This window comes from Primulina eburnea, chromosome 13, assembly GCF_022965805.1.
Source record: "Primulina eburnea isolate SZY01 chromosome 13, ASM2296580v1, whole genome shotgun sequence".
In the NCBI taxonomy this organism is placed as follows: Eukaryota; Viridiplantae; Streptophyta; class Magnoliopsida; order Lamiales; family Gesneriaceae; genus Primulina; species Primulina eburnea.
The window spans coordinates 29,619,528-29,637,224 of NC_133113.1; the positions used below are offsets into that span (position 1 = coordinate 29,619,528).

The window sequence follows — 17,697 nt, forward strand, 5'->3', positions numbered from 1 at the left end:
GAGCAAATTTAGGCGATACTAGCGTCAGTAAAGGAGTCCGAAGCGGCATTCGCAGCATGACGTCTCAATTCTCCATCACATTATTTTCTCAAAGGCAGTCAGATTTTGTGATACTGATATCTTGTTTGGATAATACATAAAAAAATATTACTTTTTATGCTAAGAATATTATTTTTTATTGTGAATATCGGTAAGATTGATCCGTCTCACAGATAAATATTCGTGAGACCGTCTTACAATAGACTTGCTCTTTCTTAAGAAACTTATAATAATTGTAGAATCAGGTGAAATTTTTTTAAAAAAAAAATTGGCTGACAATACATTTGAATTGATAAGTTTTAAATATTAAATTATATTTTCTAAGTTTTAGAGAATCGAAACCGTAAACTTCAAATTCATCAGATATATATTTTATATAATATTTCATGTTAATTAAGATGATAAAAAATAAATTTAAAATTCATATATTTATTGTTAATTATAATCGAAATACATGAACTTAAATACATCTCCCCAAAGGAAATATTTTTGAATCGAAATTTATATAATTCCAATTACAATATTAATTATCTCCGACGTATATTTATTTCTTACATTTTGATTGATGGTACATAAAAAAAGAGACGTTTTTTTAGGTACAAACAAAGGAATCAACAGATTATTAATTGCAAATCACACCCTGGAAGTGGTTGAGTAGTGAGTTACTTCAGTCAGCGACTCTTCCCTTCCCTTCTCCCGCACTTCATCTTTTGTCCTTTCTTTTCCAGCTCAACTAAGACTTATCTCACTGCAGCTTCATTTTCATCTGCGAATTCCCATTTGTAGTGATTAGAAAGAAGAATGTGGCTACCAATGCTGCTGCATTCTCAAGATTTGAGCCGTGTAAAAATTCTTTCTTTGTTACTTGTGTTCAGTAAGCTTCAGCGTCAAGATGGGAAAGAAAAGCTCTGATTTCGAGTCTCGAACTCACCATTCCTGGTAAACCCCCTGTTAAAATCAAGAAATTGGCCGAGAAATTTCCGGGATTATCGGAATGCTGCTGCTTCGAGGTAATCTTTGCAAACCCTTTACTCTTTTGATCTCTTTGTCTCTTTTATGTGTGGTTTCTTTACTTGTTTTTTTCTATTTGGTGTAGATGAAGTGGGAAAATTTAAGTTTAACTGCAGATCTGGGTGTGCTTGAGTTAAACCAGTTGCAGAAAATATGTGTGCGTTTATGAACTGCATTTGTTGCCCCTGAGGACAATCTGAAATCGGTTTATAGAAAATTTTGTATGCCAATTTGTCATACTGTTTTAAGCTCAGGAATCTTGGTTATACGGTTGAAACAATCCACTTTTGGGATTCTTTTTTTATCTTCTCAACTACCCAAAGGCGCATTTTTGCTCTAGGATTCGCATGAAAAAGTAGCATAGAATTCCTTTTCATTCTCTCCCCTTTCTTTTAAGTTCTAATCGGGAAGAAAATTCCTGGTGAATTTCACCTAAAAAAGCGAAAATGAACCCTTCTCTGTGTTTTGTTTTCTCAGACGACGAGTCTTGAACATACGAGATGGTTGGTAGATAGGGACATAAAAAGAACTTTTATGTAGGGTTGGAGCTGAGCCTTTTCATGTGCAGTATTTAATCTAAATAGCTAAAAACTAATGGGGGCTAAGATATTTTTTTTTGAGTTAAGTTACTTGCTAAGAATTGATGTTATTTTGAGTATGCCCTCCCTCCTCTCTCTTTGATATGAATAAAATTTGTTGGATAATTTGGTTTGGAAATTCCTTCTTCCTCCAAAGCGTACTTGATGATTAAGTTTGCTTTAGTATTCTTCTCTACCATAAACTTTTAATCCACTTTCGAAACATTAAATTATATTAATCTACTTAGCTACAACGTTTTGGAAAAAGGTGGCATTATTTTGCCTTTTCCATTCCAAAATGCCTTTTTGCTTTTAATTTTGTTTTATTTTCATCTGTTCCATGACTTTCTGAAATAATGGATGATGAGGGTAAAAATGTGTTTACTTTTTTTTTATGTAAGAAGTGTTGTGTTGTGACTATCATTTTCTCGAACATTTGGTTCCAAATCTCAAAATTATAAGTTCGTTTTTTGTCAGATTATTCAAAATTGTGACTGGTTTGGCATATAAAAACAAATCATTTGTTTGATCTTGGCTATCATGAGAGAATCTATAGCTTGATTATCGGTTTCCTAGCGCCTTTTTTTGGCTATATCCAAATTCAATTTAAGTATAAGCTGACTTGGTTTGTGGATCCTTTCACTACAAATTTGTTTTACTTGGACCTGATTTTATTGTTCTGTAATCATGAACAGGTTGTATTTACATAGAGTCACTCTTTTTTGTCTAATGACTTCAAAGGCAGATTGTTTTAGTTTTGTTTTTGTTTTTTAATCTCTTCTGCTAATCTAATGTCAATTAATCATCTCTTTCTCACCTTCAGAAAAGCCGCATCATCTCCTCCCGAAACTCTGCACGGCCCGTGTATTGCTTTCTTTGCTTGTCATAGCCATCAAGTTTCTGCCTATAGCTCTTGGTGACTTGAAAACGGATGGACAAGCCCTCTTGGCATTTGCCACTGCCATACCACACGGCAGGAAGCTCAACTGGAATCTTACTTCTCCCTTGTGCACATCTTGGATTGGAATAAACTGTGCTAAAGATGGTAAAACTGTGATCGGTGTTCGCCTTCCTGGCATTGGTCTTACCGGTCCAATTCCCAACAACACTCTCGGAAAGCTGGACTCGTTAAGGGTTCTCAGCCTTCGATCAAATCTCCTCAGTGGAAATTTACCTTCGGACATTCTTTCGCTCCCTTCTCTTCGCTACCTATTCCTCCAACATAACAGGTTTTCAGGTGAAATCCCTACATTACTTCCCCCTCGATTAAATGTGTTGGACCTTTCATTTAATTCATTAACTGGAAGTATTCCCACAACCATTCAGAATTTGACTGAACTTAAAGCATTGAACCTTCAGAACAACTCTCTTTCTGGGTCTATTCCCGATCTGGGCCTACTACCTCTCAAACGTTTTAACCTGAGCTACAACCATCTCAGCGGCACCATTCCATCTTCTTTACAAACGTTTCCTAATTCATCATTCACTGGAAATTCTTTATGTGGTCCACCTTTAAATCCTTGTTTTCCCGTTCTTCCACCGTCCCCTACCCCGAGTCCTTCTCTACCACCCACGGGAGGCCCTCAGAAACAAAGCTCCAAGAAAAAACTTTCTTTAGGAGTTATAATCGCCATTGCAGCAGGAGGTGCTGTACATCTATTTCTTCTTGCTCTAGTTTTATTTTTGTGCTGCTATAAGAAAAAGAAGAATGACGGTGGTGCTGTGCCAAAAGTTAAGTCTACTAGTGCTGGGAGGGGTGAGAAGCCAAGAGAAGAGTTTGGAAGTGGGGTGCAAGAACCCGAGAAAAACAAGTTGGTTTTCTTTGAAGGTTGTTCTTACAACTTTGATCTCGAGGATTTGTTGAGGGCTTCGGCGGAAGTGCTTGGAAAGGGTAGTTTTGGAACGGCATACAAGGCAGTTTTGGAGGAGTCGACTACTGTGGTTGTGAAAAGGTTAAAAGAGGTCATTGTGGGGAAGAAGGATTTTGAACAGCAAATGGAAATAAGCGGCAGAGTTGGACAACATCCAAATGTTGTGCCTTTACGTGCATATTATTACTCCAAAGACGAAAAGCTCCTAGTTTATGATTACTATACAAATGGCAGTTTGGCGACTATTTTGCATGGTATTGACTCACTCTAAAAAAGGTTTTTTGCGTGATAAAAGTTGCCTAACTTTTTGATTCTGGACAAATTTTACTTGCTGAATGAGGTCATTTGAACTTTTAAAGATCTTTCAAGATCAAATGAATACTAAGACATCGTGCTGCTGTAAATCCATGATATGATTTTATGTTGGTCGCTTTTTTTCCCAGCATCTGATATTTTTTCTATCAAAGAAACAAGCTTCCGCTGATGGAAACTTTTTCATGCTTCTCGTTTGATTTTATTTCTCACTTACAACTGAGCAGGAAACAAGACCGCTGGAAGAACTGCACTAGACTGGGATTCAAGAGTCAAAATATCTCTCGGGGCAGCAAGAGGCATCGCTCATTTGCATTCAATAGGAGGCACAAAATTTGCTCATGGAAACTTAAAGTCGTCAAATGTCCTCCTAAATCAAGATCTGGAGGGGTGTGTCTCAGATTTCGGCTTATCCCCTCTAATGAATTATCCCGCAACATCATCTCGTCTTGCAGGATACCGTGCTCCAGAGGTAATCGAGACGCGGAAGCACTCTCACAAATCTGACGTCTATAGTTTTGGGGTCATATTACTAGAGATTCTTACCGGGAAACAACCCATTCAATCCCCAAGCCGTGAAGACACTGTTGATCTCCCAAGATGGGTACAATCTGTTGTTCGGGAAGAATGGACAGCTGAGGTTTTTGATGTCGAGCTAATGAGAATCCAAAACATTGAAGAAGAGATGGTGCAAATGTTGCAACTCGCCATGGCCTGTGTTTCAAAGGTGCCCGAAACGCGACCTAATATGGATGAGGTAGTTAGAATGATTGAAGAGGTTCGACTATCTGACTCGGAGAACCGGCCTTCTTCCGAAGAGAATAACTCCAGGACTTGAATGTGCAGACACTATATTCTTTAGAAATGAATGCTCACTCATTCTAAATTCTGAATTTTCTCATCTGTTTGTGTTGTGAAACATTCATCTGATTCTAAGAAGCCATTTGATATTTACATGATTATTTATTCTGGTTTGCCTTGTTTGTTTATCGACACCATTGAAATATATATTCAGAAGCTTTCTTGACATTTTAGTAGTTATGACGTCTCCTTTACCTCAACTGTGTTTATTCTAATTCTCCCATCAAAATTTATTGAATTCTGATAACCGATTCTGTGGGCATCTTATTATCTGAATGACAGGTTCAGAACGAAAGGAAGTTTCACACAATTTAAGGGCAGCCCCAGATTACAGTCTGCCACAATTGTACGGTCCTCCGGAGTTCGAGAATACATGAAACATATCCCATTGAATCATATGATCATACTCACTTTGCCCTCCTGAGATTTTAACGTGTTGAGACCCGTTTTCTTGCCATGGCGGCAGGCCAATTTTCGAACAATGGCCCGAAACCGCTGCAGAGGAACCTCAGCCGCCGTGTCTCCTTCAACGAGGCCACCCTGGCAAAATCCCAAGAGCCCCCAAAACCACCCTCGGAGCCTGAGTTGATAGACACCGAAACTCAAGTCAGCCGTCGCCCCCGATGCAGAGCATGCTGCAACTCGTGCTGTGCCTGGACCTCCCTAATCCTTGCTGTGGTGCTACTCTTAGCTATACTTGTAGGAGGGGTATATTTCGCCTTCCTCCAATCCAACCTACCCGAGGTCCGCCTCCATCGTCTCGATGTCTATTATCTCGGGGTCAACGACACGGACACGGACACTTTCGTGACCACGGATTTCGAAGTACGTCTAAATTTTACAAACAATAACTCGAAAATCAAGCTATCTTACAGCCAAATGTCCGTCTCTTTGTCTTCGGAAGGGGTCGACCTTGGGACGGTGAAAATCCCGGCGATAAGTCAAGAACCAAGCTCATCGGCAGACGTGAAGGCGAGGACGTGGATGAGGAAAACGACCGCTGAAGAGGCGGTGGCGGACGACTTGCGGGATAATTCATTGAGACACTTGATGGTCATCGATATAGTGCTTAAGGGACACATTGACTTCTTGGTGAATGGGAACAAGATGAATGGTTTCCCATTTAAGGTTTCTTGCCGGAGCATTGATCAGTCGGAGATTGACAATGGACATGCTCCTGGATGCGCTATCCAAATGACCCCTGTATAAGGTAAAACATGCACGTTGCTCATTATTTTCAACTCGAATTCTTTTAGGTTATGTTTGGAACGATGGATTTCAAATTCATTTATTTCAAATATATTTTTAGAGTTTTAGAGAAGTAAGACCAAAAATTTCAAATCAAACTTCTATATGTTTTATATTGTTTATGTTAATTATGATAGATTTGAATTCACACAATATCAGAGATATTTGAATTCTATTATATTTAGTTGTAACTTATGTGTAAATAAATATGAAATAAATTTAATTTTGTTCAATTGTTTCATAGATTTCAAATTCATTCATCCAAATACTAACTTAACTTTAAAAGTAAATTACTTTATGTTGCACATAGCCAGTGGTTGTCTAGCTTGTAAGGGTTATTGAGTCGAACTAATTATATGTAGGATAGGCCTTGAATTGTCGTTCTTTTTGGTCCAATTTTTTGTTTTTTTTTTTTTATCTTTATGGTAAAGTTATAAACAAACTTAATGGAATGGGTTTTGGTGATTTAAAGTTTTAGGATTGATGAAAGACAGAAACACACAGCTCATCACGCACGACTTATATGCATGTGTAAAATACAAAACAAACTATTATTTTAAAATTGTGTGAGATGGTCTTACGAGTCATATTTTGTGAGACGGATCTCTTATTTGGGTTATCCATAAATAATTATTATTTTTTACGCTCGTAGTATTACTTTTTACTGTGAATATCGATAGGGTTGACCCGTCTCACAGATAAAGATTCGTGATATCGTCTCACAAAAAACATACACAAGAAAAAAATGGAGCCAGATATTATAGACATTCCTTTATCTCATGAGCTAATACATGCAAAATATATGTAAAGTTTAAATTAGAGGATATCTAGGAGAAATACTCTTTATTAAATATATTGGTTGACGGGCTTTAAAAAAACTAATTTTCAAAAAGATAAATATACTTAAATTTTGCAATTTCTTCTAGTTTCTCTATCAAGAAAATTATGAAATGGAATGAGCTTTCGAGGCGATTGAGTAATACAAAATAAAGTATTTCTGATAGACAGATGGAGCTCTAAAATGTAAATGCATCTAGCTCCATAGGGGTGAATTTCTTGATAACATATATGGTCTAATTGGAAATTTTATGATACTATTACGTTGCGCTTGGAAAGAATGATTTGAAGCTATGATTCTAACGCAACCTAAAAACTTGTTTCATTTCAAATACGTGTTTTTAAATCTTTCTCCAAATCAAATCTTTTTTCGTGAATCAAAATTTTCCATTTAAGTAGAACTTTAAATATTCTCCTGAAAGATGGATATTCATCATTACACGTCGGATTTACACGTGATAACTGACAACTGTATTTTAATCTATGGATTTATTTATGACTTGCGTATTTTCTATACGGGAAATTGACCTTCAGTCCTCAGCCGTCGATTTTTTTGTGTTCAGTCCCTAGGTAATTTTTTAGTACCACATTTCCACATGAAGTATACCACATTTTGTATGACATAGTACCACAATTTTGTGGATATAAAGTGAACCCAAAAAAATGTTTTGATTGAAGATTTTCACCAACTTCCCCAATTCTATATAAGCGTTTACTTTATGATTTTTAACTAATGATTTGTGCCAAAACCTCCAGGGGCCGTCGTTTGCTGATTTTACACGTTATTGCGTGTAATTTATTATTATTATTATTATTATTAGAGTGGATATATTTATATTATTATATTATATTATATTATATATACAAATAATTGTTGTAAGCTGTTTTACACTCCGTAAACATATTAATAATTTTCGCTTAATTGACAAGCAATAGGTGAACAAAACATTTATTTACTCACCTGCTGGGCCAAGGGCCCAATGGGCCCTGAATCCCTTTGCTTCTACCTAAAGTGACGGTGAGCCTACCAATTCTTACTTTTCAAAACTCATTTTCAATAGATCGTAGAATTTTCTATTCATTAATTTCATGACTTATTTACTAACCCCACTTTGCATGTGCTTATTTTTTTTTAATATATAGAATATTTAGTTATTTTCATTCAAATGTATCTTTGATATTCCATACATCGCGTGGTTGATGTTTTCCTATTATCACTTGATGTAAATTAAATAACAATGCTAACATACATGTTTCATTTACACACAATTTTTTAAAAGATCGTCTCACAGTTCAAATATATGAGACGGATCTCCGACGTCGACATCACTTATGAAAAAACGTTAATATTTATTATAAAAGTATTACTTCTTGTGATAATTATGGATCAGATCAACATATCTCATATATCAGATGTGGATGAAACGTAAAGACTTATATTTCACGTTAAAATGCGTGGCTGCTATATTTATTTACTCCATGGAAATTTTGGTCGTGTCCCCCCTACATGGGTACGTGAGATTCTGAGAGAGGAGACTGAAACTCTAGCCTATAGTTTGGGGAATTTTCTTAAAGCTTTGATTTTCTTCCCCAATTTTCTTGTCACTTATTTATTTCTGATCTCGTTCCATCAGTTTTCAGTGATGTTGATATTTATCGAACTTTGGAATTATTCAATAGACAGGACTTGTTATCGAAACCGTTTCCAGAACATTTTATTATATTCAATAATATATATATATATATATATATTATTTTAAAAATATCTAAAAGCTATAATGTATGGGTTATTCTTCTATTTTTATTTAAAAACAAAAACAAAAACTTTTTTTCAACATTTATAAAAACGTCAAAATAATTTATATTTTTTTAATAAAAACAATTTAAAATGTTATAAATATTTAATTTTTTTAAAAAATATATATAACTTCAGCAGCCACACCGCCCTAGGTGATATGTAGACTAGTGGAGGAACAAATATTAATTTCACCAATATTAATTGTGGTGGGTAATTAGAGGTGAAGAAAAAAGGTAGTATCCATAATTAATAACCTCATCAATGCTATTTCCAACTAGCGCGAAATAAATAAGGTAAATCAAAATCTGACACGTACAACATTTGACACTGTTACCTTAAATTAACCAATCCACATAACCTGATCAACAAATGTTCCTCTCGCAAACATGTCCAAAACTCTTGTGAGATAGTTTTATTGATTTATTTTGTGGGGAAAAAAATTTTATTTGAGTTATTTATAAAAAAATATTATTTTTTATTGAATTATTTTTTAAATAAAAATTCATGAAATCATCTCACGAGAGATCCGCCTCACACATATTTTGTCACCTTCGGCGGTGGCTATGTATCGAGTGGGGAAACTCTGTTATTTTTCAAGATTTTGGAGAGTGGACTGTGTTTCGGCCATTTATTTTAATTTTTTTAAAAAAATTAAAATTTAATTAGATCTGTAGACATTATAGCATGGCTATCAGTTTCTTTGGATGACTTTTATATATCTATGTGAGTGTTTACAGAGCAATTAATTAATTATAAAAATATATTGAATTAATCATTCCACTAATTAATCGGGAAAGAGTAAGTTATTATATTGAAGAATTTACTATACAAATACATAACAATCTTATCACGTTGGGGAAAACAATTATTAACTGTTTATCTTAGGAAAAGATTGATAAATTCATCTGGTCAAAAGATTATATAATTTAACCACAATATATATTTTGAATAGAAACCACACAATTTAAATGTGAGTAGTTCTCTTGTGAGACAATCTCACGAATCTTTTTTTGTGAAACGGGTCAACCCTACCGATATTCACAATAAAAAAAATACTATTGGCATAAAAAATAATATTTTTTCATTGATTACCCAAATTAGATATACGTCTCACAAAATACGACAAATGAAACCGTCACACACAAATTTTTGCTTTTAAATATATTCATCATCGAAATATTTAATTAAAAACCTCATATATGTATTCTTAACTAATTTGAAGAAATCTTGTTTGAATTTTCAAAAACTCATCGTCTCATGTATCAATTTTAATGAAAACGAATATCTTTCTCGGTCTGATTTTTAAAAAAAATTTATTTCTTATGTCAAAACTCAAAAGTTTTTACATTTTATTACATTTATGAACATAATCGACCCAACTCTTTTAAATATCATATATGCATAATAAATACCCTTCAAATGCATCAAATTGGTTGGATTTTAAATATCGGCATATGGTCAAATGACAAAATTTTACGGAACCGTTGTCTTTGCATAAAGTAATTTGGCTGAAAATTATGGATGACAATTTCGTCCGAACTCGTTGGAGGATCTGATACTTGACCCGAATAGAAGAGGTATTGAGATATTTTTAGACCCGATTAAATAATAGGGTAATTGGATATGGGGATTTTCGGGTTCGAATATGGAGGCGGGTTTAATATAATCCGGCTCACACTCGACCCGAATACCCGTTTAAATTAATTAATATATATAAATATATATATATATATAGTAAATTATATTTATTTATATTAAAGATTCATATTCTTAAAATCCAAATAAATCGATACATTTTCTTTTCTTTTCTCTTCCCTTTCACTTTTATTTTTACGTTTCAAGGTTTTACCACTCTTTTATTTTTTTATTCAATTTTTCTCATCTTCTCCATTGGAAAGTTTATTCCATGTATGATTTTAAAAATTGAAAAATACTTTATTTTTGTTGAATTACGTATTTTTGTTCAACTAATATAAACTATTTTTAATATTTTGTTATTTTTTTTATAAAGTTTATTTTGTAAATTTTTATCATCAATAATTTTTCTTATTGTTCATTTAAATAATTTTTTAAATATCCATAAAATCATTGAAACCATTTAAATTTGAAAAAATTCAATTGTATATGATAATAGGGTATTTAGGTAGGGTATGTGTATCCGATAATCCGATTGGTATGGGGATGAGGATGAAATTCAATACCCGATGGGTATGAGGATGAATTTAATAAACGGGTATGAAGATAGATGTATGAAATCCGACCCATACCCTACCCATTGTCGTACCTACTGAAAATTTACATTTTCCCCCTTTGTAAACTTTAAATAAATCGGGTTTAAAATTTTCTTAAATGTTTACTTATAGCCTAGAAATTAGTTTTCATCCTATCGTTTCTCTCAGTATATTTAAACATAAAATGACAGAGACAGCTCTTACAAATTACAAATGATCCTCTAGAACACATGTTTTCTTTTAATGATTATGTCTTAAGGAAAAAAATCCATATTAAAACTATAAATAGTTATTTTTTGTTAAAAAAATAAATAAATAAAAGCAAGCTCCATCGAAAGATGGCATGAATTTGAGTAACCTACGACTCTAGCCCGCGACCATATAATTTTCCACCATATTATTGTTATTGGCCTTTCGTTGTTATGTGTTCAATGAGTGGAATAGCAAAGGCTCCACTTGTATACCCTTCCTTTCTTCTCACAATTTCATACTATTCCATAAACCAACAATTAATTGTTCACCATAAATTAAATTTAAATAATTTAGAAGTGGAGCCATGTTTTCTTCCCTCCCCACTGCTTTATTATTGCCCACACTAAATCAACTTTTAGATTTTATGGATAAGACAAAAACTTGTGTGAGACGATCTCACGAGTCATATTTTGTGAGACAAATATCTTATTGGGTCATCCATGAAAAAATATTACTTTTTATATTAAGATTATTATTTTTTATTGTGAATATCGGTAGAGTTAACCCGTCTAACAAATAAAGATTCGTGATACCGTCTCACAAAAGACATATTCTTACATTAAACTTGACTTTAAACTTACTCCCTTACCCAATTCGATCATAAATTTTTTTCTAAAGTAGTATTCCTTGTCATGAAGATGTGTAATTTTTTCGCTTTTATGTGGTTTGTTTAATAAAACGATGTTTATATCGCTTTACCCAAACGAACTCTGCAGATTTATTAGGAAAATTATGTATTGAAAACCATCACAGTGAATGTAATCACTAATCCGTGGACCTGTAGTTCCTTTTTTTTTTTCTTTCGGTTTGTTTTTTAACTATTTATGTTGATGTTAACATGTGGACTTGGGGTAGTATAAAATACAGACAAAGCTCGCTGCTGCGGACACAAAGAGACGGCGGGGTGGAGGGAGGGAATGAGATATTGTGGTAGCAGCAAGGATCCTGCGTCCATCCATTCTTTCCACTCCACACACCACTCTGTTGTCTCGTCTTTGCTTGTTTCCCGCCAAAACAAAGGAAAAAAGGCGCGTTTAATTACAGCTGCTGCTGCTTTGCTGCCTGAATCACACCCCCTTTTCCCTCTCTTTCTTGAAACCTGTGCGACCCTACACCCACTTCTTCTTCTCTCTTTGTATGTTCTATAAAACACATATATACACAGCTACAAAGATTCAGTATTGGTGCATGCCTACATAAAACTGAGGCAGTTGTCTAATTGCTTTAATGCTCTCTGTTTTTGTTCTTCTTTTGTAAACTGTTGTGAGCTTCTTTCGTCTCTTCCGTCTTCACCCCTTTCACTTGAGTACTGCTACTGCTGATATTTTGCTCAACTCCTTTGGTCTAAAGATTCTTGATTTGGCTTTTGATTTTGAGCTTATGGGAGGTAGTAGAGCGGCTCCACTACTTACGGGTTTCTTGTTGTGTTTATGATTTAGTCTATTTGGATACGAAACCAATGGAAGTCCAGCGACGATTCAAGTTTACGGAACACGTTGTCTCTACTTCCAAGCTTGTAAATCACCGGAGATCCACCGCTGATCCAAAGAGAACCCGGAAAGTGGTTAGAATCATTCTTACAGACGGCGACGCTACGGACTCATCCGGCGATGAATCCGACTCTGCCGCCGGACTCTGCTTGCGAAGAGTCAAGAGGCACGTGGAAGAGATAAGCTTCCGTACATCGTCCACGCAACAGCTACGTGGACGATATCAAGATCGTTTCAACAAGAAGAGGCGTTGGAGACCGACTGGTAATGACGTCACCAGCCGGAAAAAGTTCCGCGGTGTGCGTCAGCGGCCTTGGGGGAGATGGGCGGCCGAGATCCGGGACCCGACCATCGGAAAACGAGTCTGGCTGGGAACCTACGACACCCCGGAAGAAGCTGCCACCGTTTACGACAGCGCAGCCGTGAAATTGAAAGGCCACGCCGCTGTAACCAACTTCCCTGTTGCCTCCCCCGTCATAGACTCCACGACAGAGAGCGAGCCCGTCTCCTCCGGAAACGATGCCGCTCTTTCTCCGACATCAGTCCTTCGGTTCGAGGATTTCCCGGCTTTCGACAGCCTCGGTTACGGCGTCGACGATTTGGGGTTTGACTTTGATTTGCAGTTAGGCCTGCCGGGCATAAGGATGTCGAGGGATCACCTGGCCGACGAATTCGGCGAGTTTGACTTTGATGACTTTATCAACAACACCATGACAGCAGCTGATCTTGACGTGGCGCTATAGTATTGGCCAAAAATGATGTGGGAACTTTATTTATTATAATTATAATGCTCGGATTTGTCATTAGTTGTCTTAAGAGCGTGTATTTAGTAATCCTACATATATATAATATTTATATATATAATTATATACCGCCGCAAAGTTTTTGATAGGAGATTTTGTGTGTATATTTCTAGTTAGAATCAAGCTATGAGATAACTTTAATGTACTGTAAAAATTAATTTCCAAAAGAAATCATAGAATATTTCTTGTTATTACATTATTTATACAAAGCGATTGTTCGTAAAGAACATCGCAATCGGTGATATTTTGACAATAATCAATTCCTAATCAAGGTAATTTTAATTTAAATGATATATTGACGAATCTACATGATAAAGACAGTATTGAATAGTAAATTAAGTTGTAATTTCTAGTATTCGTTGAAATATCCTAGTCCATTTAGACAAAGAATGTGTGGTTTGTGTTGGGTTTCCAGGTTCAATAAATTCATGCCTGGGGTGGCCCGGCGCATTTTCTACACTTGGTTTGACGGCCAATGCTACGATCATTGGGTGTATTTCACACTGTGGAACCATTCACTCATCCCAGTCGATGCTACACCTAATGGAAATAAACATTGGGTGTATTTCACACTTGGTTTTTGTTTATTTAAACAATAAAATTATATTTAAATAGTTTTAAAATTAAATAATTTGAAATTCATCGATCTAAACGCGACTCGATGAATCTTGTATATGTTTCTTAAAATTGTTGTGAATATTTGCCATCCAAGTGCGATTAACGTAACATGAATATTTTTCAACGCAGAAAGAAAAGGATGACTGGAAATTGCGTGGAAAAAAGAGGGATAAGAATAAAGAATTGGATGGGTCCAATGGTTGGTGACCAAATGTGACCAAACTCTCTACGTGGCCATTCAATTAGCCGCCGCCTCCCACTATTCTCCCCAAAAATCTTTGCCAAATATATATTTCAAATTTCATTTATTTATTTATTTTAGCAAAATATTGTTATATTTTGTAAATGTAATTTCTCTTGTTATTTTTTTTTGGCAGGGACACATGTTAAATTCTATATATTCGATATGTTTTTTTTTAAAATATTTACTTTTAAATTTTGATTTTATTGTATTTTACATTGTAGTTAATAAAACAATCAAATCTAATCATATATTAAAGGAGTAATCATGAATAACACTCGTTCGTATACAGAGGATGCGATAGGAGATTATTAAGAAAGATAAAATCCACACTTTTTTGGATACTTATTTGGGGCTAAACGAAAAACATGAAAATTAACAAATTTATAGGGCTTTTGTTTCACGCATCTTTACTTGTGAGACGAATTAATTATATCCGTAGACGAGTTAATAATGTCCATTTTTGTAATTATAAGTGGTCAAAAACTTGTGTGAAACGGTCTCACAGGTCTTATTTTGTGAGAAAAATATCTTATTTGGGTTATCCATAAAAAAAATATTATTTTTATGTTAAAAATATTATTTTTTATTGTGAATATCGGTGAGTTAACCCGTCTCACAGATAAAGATTCGTGAGACCGTCTCAATAAAGACCTACTTTTGTAAGTAACACTTTTGAGATAAAAAAAATAATATATTTTCATTGATAATCCAAATACTAGATCCGTCTCACAAAATTGATTTGTGAGACATAATTTTTTGTGACAACTAAAATACTTGTTAAAATAAAAGATAAATATAATTATCAAAATCCTTTATTCAATATCCAAAAAAGAAAAAAAGAAAAAAAAAACCCACAAAAATGTGTTCCTTAATACTCGATCAACAAATTGCTTGGAAACTGGAGTGAAATCGCACTGCTGATTAATTTAATTATTAATTTATTTGATTGGCTTGGAATAAAGCGTGGTTCAACTTCAACTAGCAACTTCTTTCCTTTAATAAATATATTTCATTTAATAATCCTCGAGGGGGACTTAGACTCATTCCCGTCGATTATTATATTTTGACTACTTATCAGTAATATTTTTTTTTGTAATTAAATTTCCAATAGGCTAAATGTCACATACTAAAAAACATAAAATATATCAATCAAAACAAACTTATTATACGCATGATATTTATCTATTTCAATGACGTACATCTCAGATATTTAGTGTACTTATTCAAGACTATAAAATTCGAGAGACACGAAATAAGTGCAGATGACATGAAAATACAACCATACAAATAAAGATGACAACGAGTCGTATTTATATAAGAATTATACATCTTCCGTCTATGTTTTCATTTATTACATTAAATTTCATCCTTATCTTTATCGGGTATTCAATTTAATCTTTATACTTGTATCCATCGGAAGATTGAAAATCCATATCTTACCCAAATTTTTATGGCAAAAACTTGTATGAGACGGTCTCACGGATAATATTCGTGAGACGGATCTCTTATTTGGGTCACCCATGAAAAAGTATTATTTTTTATGCTAAGAGTATTATTTTTTATTGTGAATATGAGTAGGGTTGACCCGTCTCACGGATTATGACCCATCCGTGAGACGGTCTCACATGAGACTAACTCAATTTTTATTATCACCTATGATTGGATTTTTTCAAATTTGAATTTTTTTTAATAAGCTATGAATATTTACTAAATTACTGAGATAATAATAAAAAAAATATAAAAATTAGCAAATTAAACATTATAGAAAAATAGTAAAATATTAGAAATAATTTATCTTAACTTAATAATCCAATCGGGTAAAAAATCTTTTGGTATCCGTCGAGAATCAGATTCTTCATCGAGTTCAGAAAAAAGTTGTCATCCCAAATAGAAATAACACATGGAAAATATGTTGCTCATAACATAAGCATATTTAGTCTAATAGGAATAAAAGTTATTTTGGTTCTCTAGTTTTCTTTGAGTTTTGCAAAGAGTCAAATTTGGATATTAATCCGCTAATTTTTAATTTTTGGTTATTTTTGTTCGATTTTTTCCACGAGTTTCTAATTTTAGCCGAAAATCGATGTTGTGAAATCCGATGACATGACAACAAATTTGGAGACCAATATCCAAGTTTAATTAATTACATGACTAAAAGAGAAAAACGGTATAATAGAAAACAAAAATATATATTTTTTCCCAAATAAGTATGTCTTAAGAGTGCCTCGATGATTTATCTCGTTGCCATCTTTTTTTATTTTTAAAAGCACTTCATATAATATAATATAATATAATAAATAAAACACTAAATGTTACAAATTTTATTTTTATTAAATAAAATACTTAAATACTAATAGGCTTGATTGATTAAAATTATTTTAACAATAAAAATATTTGAATTTTTGGTGGCTTAAGTTTTAAGATCGTTTGTTTATCATTTTGGGGTAAGTGGGTTTGGGCTGTGAAAAATATCTTCTTCTGCCAAATGCCCGTTGGTTGAAACCCATTTACGAAAAGCCCAATACCTGATAAGCCCATATCCACTGAACTACAGAAGTTAAAACTTAAAAACCCTCGAGTCCGTAACCCGGCCGCCAGGTTCCACAATCGCAAGCACACCAGCAGCATTCTCTAGATTTCATGTTTTCTGGAGAATCCCACAGCTGAAATGGTGGAATAAATAAATCTCAGAAATCAACGTTTGCTTTACTAAATTTGGGAGGTAAAATCTGTGTGTCGGGTTCTGATTTTCTGAAAATTTGATTTTATCTTGTTTCGGATCCGTGTATCGGGTCTAATCTGGCATGAGGCGGCGGAGATGTAAGCGTAAACAGCTTGTTTGCTGCTTGCAGAGTCGTGAATGTTCAGAAGCATTTCCCTTTTCCATTCGTTTTTTGTTTAAAATTTACTTCGGGGGCCTATGATGATCGAAACTATTGCCTACATTGTCTGATTTTTTTAGGTGAAGAATGTTATCGACTACTTCTGAGGCCCCCTTTGAAGATTATGAAATTTTTTTTTAATGGATTTTGATTTGAAATCCAATTGATTACTTGGATTAATATGTATATTCTTCTAATATAGCAATCACTAAATCTATGTAGATGTAATAGAAATTACGATGAATTTAAAATTAACTCATGATATCTTTCATTTCAAATTCATCTTTCACATATACGTAGCCACGTTGTGTTCCTTGTTTTCTAAGATTCGGATTCAACATGGAGGCAGATGAAAACTACATATCAACATTCCCAATATCGACTTTTAAGAGAAACCACTGTAGTTTTCTCAATGTGTTTTGTGAAGCTTTTTGTGCAGTTTGATTCAACAGTTATTCCTGGTTTTATTCTACCTTTATGCAACAACAAGGTCATCAACACCAGGACTACAACGGATAAAGTAGCAAAAACCGGGGTGGAGCTAAATCTGTATCCTTCATATTTGTATAAACTAGTTCCTGTGAAACCTGGGAGATCTCTATTGAAAAAAAATAAAGAAATT

The 17,697-nt window shown here is 34.1% G+C and overlaps 2 protein-coding genes, 1 non-coding gene and 1 pseudogene across 3 annotated transcripts; all 4 read left to right on the forward strand.

Moving 5' to 3' along the window:
* Window positions 1-664: 664 nt before the first annotated feature.
* Window positions 665-4,843, forward strand: LOC140810928 (probable inactive receptor kinase At5g58300; annotated as a pseudogene).
* A 285-nt stretch (window positions 4,844-5,128) lies between these two features.
* On the forward strand, window positions 5,129-5,881 carry LOC140810457 (uncharacterized). Its single transcript, XM_073168310.1, has one exon. The coding sequence runs from the start codon at window positions 5,129-5,131 to the stop codon at window positions 5,879-5,881; it is 753 nt and encodes a 250-aa protein (XP_073024411.1).
* A 6,001-nt stretch (window positions 5,882-11,882) lies between these two features.
* Window positions 11,883-13,397, forward strand: LOC140809828 (pathogenesis-related genes transcriptional activator PTI6-like). Its single transcript, XM_073167572.1, has 2 exons — window positions 11,883-12,139; window positions 12,478-13,397. The coding sequence occupies exons 1-2, from the start codon at window positions 11,956-11,958 to the stop codon at window positions 13,269-13,271; spliced, it is 978 nt and encodes a 325-aa protein (XP_073023673.1). The 5' UTR covers window positions 11,883-11,955; the 3' UTR covers window positions 13,272-13,397.
* A 3,708-nt stretch (window positions 13,398-17,105) lies between these two features.
* On the forward strand, window positions 17,106-17,189 carry LOC140811016 (small nucleolar RNA SNORD34). The gene has a single exon (XR_012113409.1). It is a non-coding gene; the product is annotated as a small nucleolar RNA SNORD34 (small nucleolar RNA).
* Window positions 17,190-17,697: the final 508 nt, after the last annotated feature.